This window comes from Balearica regulorum, chromosome 10 (assembly GCF_011004875.1).
Source record: "Balearica regulorum gibbericeps isolate bBalReg1 chromosome 10, bBalReg1.pri, whole genome shotgun sequence".
NCBI classification, from domain to species: domain Eukaryota; kingdom Metazoa; phylum Chordata; class Aves; order Gruiformes; family Gruidae; genus Balearica; species Balearica regulorum.
This window is the reverse complement of record NC_046193.1, coordinates 11,072,770-11,081,447: the sequence shown is the minus strand read 5'-3', so window position 1 is coordinate 11,081,447 and position 8,678 is coordinate 11,072,770. Positions and strand designations below refer to the sequence as shown.

At 62.8% G+C, this 8,678-nt stretch overlaps 2 protein-coding genes across 2 annotated transcripts; one reads left to right on the top strand and one right to left on the bottom strand.

Moving 5' to 3' along the window:
• The first annotated feature begins 728 nt into the window (after positions 1 to 728).
• On the top strand, positions 729 to 2,437 carry H1-10 (H1.10 linker histone). Its single transcript, XM_075762095.1, has one exon. The coding sequence runs from the start codon at positions 952 to 954 to the stop codon at positions 1,612 to 1,614; it is 663 nt and encodes a 220-aa protein (XP_075618210.1). The 5' UTR covers positions 729 to 951; the 3' UTR covers positions 1,615 to 2,437.
• Positions 2,438 to 5,920: 3,483 nt separating this feature from the next.
• On the bottom strand, positions 5,921 to 8,361 carry LOC142603149 (histone H2A type 2-B). Its single transcript, XM_075762093.1, has 2 exons — positions 8,278 to 8,361; positions 5,921 to 8,194 (listed from the first exon to the last, which is right to left on the bottom strand). Exon 2 carries the CDS (start codon positions 8,126 to 8,128, stop codon positions 7,748 to 7,750), a length of 381 nt encoding a protein of 126 aa, XP_075618208.1. The 5' UTR covers positions 8,129 to 8,194; positions 8,278 to 8,361; the 3' UTR covers positions 5,921 to 7,747.
• Between the last annotated feature and the right edge of the window lie 317 nt (positions 8,362 to 8,678).

Sequence of the window (8,678 nt, the reverse complement as noted above, 5' to 3'; positions counted from 1 at the left end):
TGCAGCGGGATAGGAGACGCGCTCCCCACACACTCCCGCGGCACGCAGGGCTGCGGGGGCGGCAGCAGCAGCGATTCACCCCCCTACACACGCACTGTGCCAAGCTGAGGGTCCCCCCACCGACAGCCCACCTGGACCCGCCGCGCTGCCCGATTCCTCCGCTGCGGGGCGATGCCCGCCGGAGGGGGGGGGGGGGGGGACGACGACCGGACACGCGGGGCTCCCCCCTCGGGGGCCCCGTCTGGGCGGCTGCGGGGGGGGGGGGGGTGTCGGTGGGGGGGCGGCCCCCGTCGCCGGGGCGGGGACCCCCGGCCTCGGCGCAGCGTCTCCGCGCTGCTGGCGGCGGCCGCGGGAGGGCGTCGCCTGTGTTAGTTCCCTCCGGAGAACCCGGGGCCAGCGCCGCCGCCGCCGCCCCCCGCCGCCCGCCGCCTCCCCCCCCCCGCGGCGGCCCCTCTTGGGCGGCGGACGGCGGCGACGCCGATGCGGGGGGGGGCCGCCGTGGGGCCCTAGCCGCCGCCGCGCCGGGCGCCCCCCTCCTCGCTCCCGCTGCCGCGCCGGGCGCGCCTCCGAAATCGCAGCGGGGGGGCGGCGGGCGGGGCGCGGAGGGGGGCAGGGGGGCGGCGGCGGGTTGGGGGGCAGCGGGGCGCGGGGCGCCGCGCTGGCGGGGAGGCGCGGGGGGGCCCGGCGGCGGCGCGGGAGCCCCGCGAAAGGGCCCCAAGAAGCACAAGTTGGAGCTGGCGGCGGACCAGGCTGTTGTTGTTCTCAACGTGGTCCGCCCCGCGCCCATATAAAGGGCGGCGGCGGCGCCCGCCCCACCAGAGCGCGGCGGCGGCGGCGCGGAGCCGAGCGGAGCGGAGTCAGACAGCAGCGCGCCGCGCCGGGCCTTCGCCACGCCGCGGCTGCCCCTGCACACCCCCGCCTCCGTCCTGCGGCCCGCGTCCCCGCGGCACCATGTCGGTGGAGCTGGAAGAAGCCGATCTGCCCTTGACCGAGGCGGAGGAGGTGCCGCTTGCCCCGGAGAAGAAAGCCGCCGCTAAAAAGGCGAAAGGCGGCGGCGGCGGCTCCTCGTTGTCGCCGTCGAAGAAGAAGAAAAACAACAAGAAGAAGAACCAGCCGGGCAAATACAGCCAGCTGGTGGTGGAGACGATCCGCAAGCTGGGCGAGCGCAATGGCTCCTCGCTGGCCAAGATCTACAACGAGGCCAAGAAGGTGGCCTGGTTCGACCAGCAGAACGGCAGGACTTACCTGAAGTACTCCATCAAGGCGCTGGTGCAGAACGACACACTGCTCCAGGTCAAGGGCACCGGCGCCAACGGCTCCTTCAAGCTCAACAGGAAGAAGCTGGAAGGCGGCGGCGACGGGGGCGCGGGCAGCAGCGCCCACAAGTCCCACAAGAAGGCAACGGCCTCCACGTCCCGGCGGGCGGAGAAGAAGCCGGCGGCCAAGAGCAAGAAGCCCGAGAAGAAATCCCACAAGAAGGGAGCCGGCGGCGCGGCGGCGAAGAAGGACAAGGGCAAAGCCAAGAAGGCCACCAAGAAGGGAGCCGCGTCCCCCGGGGGCAAGAAGGTGAAGAAGTCCGCAAAGCCCAAGGCGCTCAAGAGCAGGAAGGCATGAGAGCGGGGCGCAGGGAGCCCCCCGCCGCCCCCCCGGACTGTGAGCCCCGCGGCACAGACTGCTCTGAGGACGGACCCCAGGGGACCCGCTTTGTCTTTGTGTTGCTGACTCGGCTCCGCAGCCGCCGCCGTGCGCGGTGAGCGGGGCTGCGGCTGCCCCAGCCCCCCCCCCCCCTTCCCCTTCTCCGACGCCTTATTTTTTCCATCCGGCCCCCACCCCGCGGTTTCTGCCCGATCGCGCCCTTTTGTTTTCGGCCGTGCCCCTCCCCGCGTGTAGACGGTTCCCGACCCCCCCCCCCCCGCGTCCCCTCCCCCCGTCTCCCCGGTGCTTCACAGGGTTTTTTCCCGCCCGGTTTCCATAGCAGCCATTTTGCGGCGGCGCCCCCACTGCCCCCCGCGCCACGTGGGCCGGCTCCCGCCGCCCGGGCCCGCTCCGCGCCCCCGCCCCGCCCCTCCCGCCGGGCGCACCGTGCCTGCTCGCAGCGATTTCGAAAAGCCACGGCGCCCCCTATTGGCTCCCGGCCCCCGGCGCCATGGCAACGGCCCGTTGGGCGCCAATTGGCTACCGCGGCGTCGGGGCGCTCTTAAAGGGCCGGCGCTCGCGGGCGGCCGCCCGCCCCCTGGCGGGACAGCCTGCGGGGGGGCCCTCGGGTCGCCGGTTCAGGTCGCATCTTCAATGGCCTTTATATTTTTTTTTAATCGGTTTTGGGCTGGTTTGGGGAATTTTTTTGGGGGGGTGGGGGGAGGGTGGGGTTTTTGTTTCCGTTGGGTTTTTTTTTTTTTCCTTTTCATTTATCGTCGTTTCAAATAAATTGTTAAAAAAACCGTCGAGCTGTCGTGTGCTCCCTGCAGGCGCCGGGGAGCGGGTGGGCAGGGGGCGAGGCAGCGGAGCCCCCGGGCGAGGCGGGAGGGCCCGGCCGTGCGACGTTAGTCCCCGCGGAAAACGGGGGGGGGGGGGGGCAGGGTGTGTGTGTGTCCCGCTGCCCAGAGGCCGTCTGGCGTTTATTGGGGAAGCTCGACTGCCGGGAGGGGCAGGAGGAGAGGATCGAGGGTTCCCTTGCCGGGGAGGGGAGGGTCCCTGCACAGCTGCAATGAGGGGGTAGCCCACACCTTCAACCCCCACCCCAGTCAGCATCTGGCCTCCCACAGCACCCAGGTTGGAGAGGGGCAGCTCCATCCCTTCCTTCGAGCCCCAGCTGTGGGGAAGCTTTTCCCCCAGGAGCTGGGGTTCCTGCTGTGCACATGCCTGAAGGCACTGGGAGCCAAGGCCCATCACACACCCCACGGAGCCACCCATCGCCTCCATGGCTGTGCCTATTTATAGCTCACACCAGCGAGGTTGCATAAAGCCCTGCCAGGGATCTGGGCCATCTTGTTCTGCCTGGCTGCAGGAGCACAACAGGGCCAGGGATAAGCCCGCAGCTCCACACTCAGGGACCCCCAGCTTATACTGGGGTTACAGGAGAGGGCAGGGAAAGGGGCCCAGACTGCATGTTTGCTCTCTGCAGCAGGACAGGCAGGAAGAGGCCCTGCAGTTGCACTGTACCTCAGATCAGTGTGGTTAAGCCCAGAGCAGGGCAGCACTGCCCTCAGGCCAGTGTCACCCAAGCCATGGGTAACAGCCTCACACCAGGGTCCTGCTCAGCTGCCTCCCCCAGTGAGGGAGGAGAGTTACCAAATCACCCCAGAGCTGCTGCCAGCCCTTCCAAGGTGCTGCACCCAGAGCATCAACGTGCCTGAGGAGTGCAGCACAGATCAGCCCAATGCACAAGGCCTCCATGAGGAGGGGACAGAGGAACAGCAGCCAGCCCATGCCCAGGGACAACCACAACCCCAGGTGACAGCAGGACCCTTCAGCACCCCCAGGAAAGGAGCCCCCAGTCCCTGTGTAGCTGCTTTATCCCTGTGACCCTCAGAGCACAAGCAGGGAGAAGGGAAGCAAGTTTTACTCTGAAGAAAGGTCCATCAGCTAAATTTAGCAAGAGAAGCCAGCTGTGCTCCTGGAAGGCACCAATGATGTTCTGCTTCTGGGAAGCTGCAGCCTCCCTCCAGGTCTATATTTAGGACAGGCAGCTACCAGGTCAGGCCAGCCATCATCTCACTGCCCATGCAAGTCCCACACCAAAACTTGAGCACTTGCCTGTGACCTGAGGTACCAGGAGAGAGCTGCTGCATTCCGGCACCAATCTGCAGTTGTCTCTCTAGTCAATAGATGATACTGCAGGTTTTGAAGGGTTGGAGGGGATGCCACCACTGAGATCTGGCTCATCTCACGGTCATCAACAGTGTTACACTTCAGGCTCGAGCAGCTGGCTGGAGCAGGCACAGCTGCAGGCAGAGGGGTCTCACTGCTCCCCAGGGTGGGCTGGGTGGGTGCGTGAGAGAGAGCAAGAGATCATGCGCGCACGAGCGTGAGCAACCACGTCTCAGCAAGGGCACAGGCTCTGCCCTCGGTACTGACCTGGCGGTAAATTGCTCAACTGCTAAGGAGCATTACCTCAAAGGAAAGCCACCAGTGGCATTCCTGTAGGCACGTACTGGGCAGGTGAGGGCAGAGGGAAGGCAGCGAGGGTCCAGCTGCCCAGCAGAGCTAAGGCAGCAGGGTGTTACACTGGTCCAGCTGGAGCCCTCACCTCTCGGTCAGGGGCTGGTAGCATCTTACCTCATAGGCTGAGACTGCCAGGAGCTGTGATGCCAGAGTATCCCCAAGCAAGCACCCATGGGTGCTGCCAGCCATGAGGGCCAGGCTCTGGAAAGAAACCCAAGCCTTGAGGACTTCCAAGGGCCATTGTCATCGAGACAAAACACAGCCAGTCCCAGAGCTGTGGTACACAGCTGGTGGTCACTGCCGCACAGGGTGCGATGCACAGCAGCCTCCTACAGCACAGCTTCAGTTCCAAGTCAGTTCTTATCTCACTTTCAGCTGCCCAAGAGGAGGCAGGGGAAGAGCCCTGCAGCCTCCCTGCCCTCTCCTTGGGGGAAGCAAAGGCCAGCAGACACCCCTTCAGACTCATGACTTCTGTGAAGGCTCTACTCAGCCAAGTCCTTCACAGTTTATAAGCTCAACTGCTCTGGTGCTATGAAGCATTCAGGACCAGCAACACAGCTCCAAAAAGCCACAAGACCCATCTCTGGAGCTGCAGGCTTAAAGGTGACAAAGTCCATTCCAGCTTTCTAATAAAGACCAAGACTTCCACCCTCCTGGTCACAACAATATTCAGATACGAAGTTTAGGAGGTGATCAAGGCCAAGCACTTTAGCCACACTTGGCGAGACAGACAGGATTTCCTTTGGTCTGCCTTGCAACAGCCCAGCTTTCCCAGCTAGTCCATCACGTGGCTGGCAGAGGAAGTTCAGAACCCAGCTGGAGCTCAGTGTCAAGGACGCTACATGTGCCACCAGCACCCAGACACCAGCTCCTCATTATAGCTGCAGGCATCACCCTGCTAACCTGTGCAGAGCCATTCCATGACTAGGGTGGCTACAGAGCTACTCAGCCCAGGGTGTGCAGTGCAGCAGCCTGACCTGTCCCCGTTTCCTGCCCCAGAGCACCCCCAACTGCTTAATACTCATTTCTGCCTTGTGTTCCAGACAGCACATTTAGTAGGGCACAAGGTGCATACTGCCCTATAGAGACCAGCCCAGCAGCACCAGTCCTGACCTACACCTTCCGCAGCCCAGCACAGACCTTGCCAGCACCCAACCCTGACCACACTGGAAGTTGTCTAAGCTTCCCACAACCCTGCCTCCCCAAAACCCAAGCAGGGAGCAACCCTGGCTTGCTCACCCGACAGCAAACTGGAAGATGTCCAACAAAGGGAGAGGGTGTCAGAGTAAGAAACAGCCCTCCAGGCCTCCTCCCTCCCCATCAGGATCAGCTTTTCCCACCTGACTTCCATCTCTGCCTACTTGCCTGCAAGGTCACCCAGAGTGTCCTGGGGCAGCCCATCAGGTGGGGAAAAGTACCTCCAGCACTGGGGGAAGTTCCTGGGTCCAGCCTCACTCCTCCTCTGCTGCTCCCAGCCCAGGCACAGCTCTGGCTTCCTGGCACCGGCGACAGAGCAAGCGGGTAGTGTGGCATTCCCGTAGCGGGGAGAAGACCTAGAGAAGGGTTTTATCTGCTCCCAGAAGACTATTTGTCTGAGTGAAGAGCAAGCAGGACCACTGTTAGGCCAGATTTTATGTTTTACAAGTCCTTCCCTGCTTGGAGAAAACCAAGCTGCCACCAGAGAGCCTGCTCCCACAGACCACTGCCAGATGCCAGAGGTTTGGTGAGGTGGCAAGACACAGCACATTCGACAGCATTCAACAGGGAACCAGTTTAATCAGATATTGGGTTTGCACCATTCTTTTCAGTATCACAAGTTCTGCATTTTTCTAAGAAATACAAAGCACTCTCGGGGGGTACAGAACGCTGGTCCTGGAGAAAACAAGACACTCTGATACAGACATGTCGACCACCACACAGGGCAGTGGAAAGGAAGCCCCTTGTCCCCACTTCGCCAACAGTAACAGTCACTTTACAGGAGGAAGTGAGACCCCAGGGGTCCGTACCACAGCAGTGAAGCTACGCCCAGCTGCCCCCCACCCACCTGAGGTCAGGGTACCCCAGCATAACCACAGGACACATCCACACCCCCATTAGCATGACACTAACAAACACACTGCTTCCACATTCCACAGAGTGAAAAACCCCTTCATAAAACCAGTTGACAAGCATCCAGGTTCATCTACTCTAGATAGTAACAAACTCAAAGCCAGGATAAGTTACTCCATCCACACGATTAATAGCTGATTCAATAGATTGAACACATGCTACTTACAGCACATAAACAGAAGTTGCTAGGATTTAGTTTTTACTAAAAAGAAAATTTTATGGAGGTCTACAGTCCGATTGCCTAGACACTGCCGCATGCACACAACTATCGGCCTCCACAGAAGCAGGCTGCTCTGGGCAGTAAGGAAAGCTCTCTGCATCAGCTATTCCAGGCGTCACGGGACAGCTAGCCTGCCCCCATGCTCGCACATTATCCACACAGCCATTAAATAAATATGGTACTAGCTAAGAGTGGGTTTTAATACAAACTCTAGGGTTGTTTTTAAGAAGAAATATTAATCCATAGAGGGTTACAGTTAACAGATATCATCATCACTTTATTTCTCAGAACCAGAAATAGTGTTGAACAAACAACAACAAAAAAGACACAGCATGTCATTTTCAGAAGTGCAACCAGGGTACAGGGTAGCTCTCAGCAAGATGAAGGGCTTCTGCAGCTGGGAGAGGAGGGGAGCCACAGCAGAAGATGGCAGCTCCCGCTCCTGGCGGGCGCCTGACCTTGCGACGCTCTCCGAGGGGATTTGTCACTGCACCCTCCGCCCCACCCCGCGGGACCCACGGCATGTGGGACCACCACATCCCCCAGCACCCACCGAAACAGGGAGCTGCGGGAAGGTGATTTTGCAGGGAGGTATCCCAAAATAAAAGACCTTAAAATAAATAGGACCAGAGCTTCTTTACAGTAGGCAATGCACTAGCTTTACCATGAACAAAACTAAGACTAACAGTCACTTCTTGCCAAAGGAGAAACTTTTCCTCCTTTTCACATTCTCCAGCCCCCTGCCCTCCCTGCTGCAGTGCAGCCGGGATGGCATTGCTGGAGGGGGAGGGGCACAGCAGCAAGTCCCATCCTCACGGCAGGGCAAGCAGGGCCAGCCAGGGGGGCCCTGCACAGCCCCAGGGCTGCTGGAGGGGAGAGGCAGCTGGGGGTGCCCGTGTCCATCCCCACACTAGCCAAAACAATCCTCAGCAGCTACCAGCAGCTCTGCGTCGTGACCCAACCATACAGCTCTGGATGCCACCACTGCCGACAGCTGTGATCCAGCTGCCTCCTCCAAAAACACTTCTTCCAGAAGGAAGAGGGGCAGGGTGGGGGCACAAGCGGGGCCTGACCTCACCCACGCTCCCCCAGCACCCCACCGCAGCCCACGCTGGGGGGCTAGTGGAGGGCTGGTGGGGTGCTGCCAGGGCTCACCACCCAGCCCGGGCTGGGGGGCAGGAAGGGGAACCCCAGCCCCATCGGGAGGGGAGATGGGGCAGTGCTGAGGAAGGGGCCGGAAGGGGGGGTGGGCAGCGCTCACTTCTTGGAGCTCTGCGTCTTCTTGGGTAGCAGCACGGCCTGGATGTTGGGCAGGACGCCGCCCTGGGCGATGGTCACGCCGCCCAGCAGCTTGTTGAGCTCCTCGTCGTTGCGGATGGCGAGCTGCAGGTGCCGCGGGATGATTCGCGTCTTCTTGTTGTCGCGGGCCGCGTTGCCCGCCAGCTCCAGGATCTCGGCCGAGAGGTACTCCAGCACGGCCGCCAGGTACACCGGCGCCCCGGCGCCCACCCGCTCCGCGTAGTTACCCTTCCGCAGCAGCCGGTGCACCCGGCCCACGGGGAACTGCAGCCCGGCCCGCGACGAGCGCGACTTGGCCTTGGCCCGCGCCTTGCCGCCGGACTTCCCCCGGCCCGACATGGCCGGCAGGCAGCGGCCCCTCGCCGCCGCCTCCCAAGAAACGCCGCGCACAGACGGTCCCGGCGCCTGCAGGGAGATAAACGCCGTTACACCGCGCCGCCGGCCCGGGGCCCCACCGTCCCCGCCCGCCACTGCCGCGCCGCCCTTACCCGCTGCCTGCGCTGCCGCTCCGCCCTGCGCGCCGCCCGCCGCTGCACTGCCAGCGCTGCCGTCGCCGCGCCGCGGATATCCCTGCCCGCCCCGCCGCCCGCCTCTTCCCATTGGCTGCCGCTGCGGCCGACGCGGTGCTGATTGGTCGTCATGTCGATCCCTGATTTGCATAGGGCTCGCAGCGCCCCGGCTCTGCCGCGGGGTAGGCGCCGAGGGCAGCGCCTGGCGGGGAGCGACCCGGCTCTGCCCCTTGCTCCGGGGGGTCTCGGCTCCCAACCGGCCAAGCCTGGCCGCAGCCAGCGTTCCCCCACATCCCATAGCCCCCTCCTCGGCCGGCGGTATGCCTCTCCCGGGAGGGTGCCAGGGCCTGCGGGCGCGGAGAATGCTCCGGGAGAGAGAA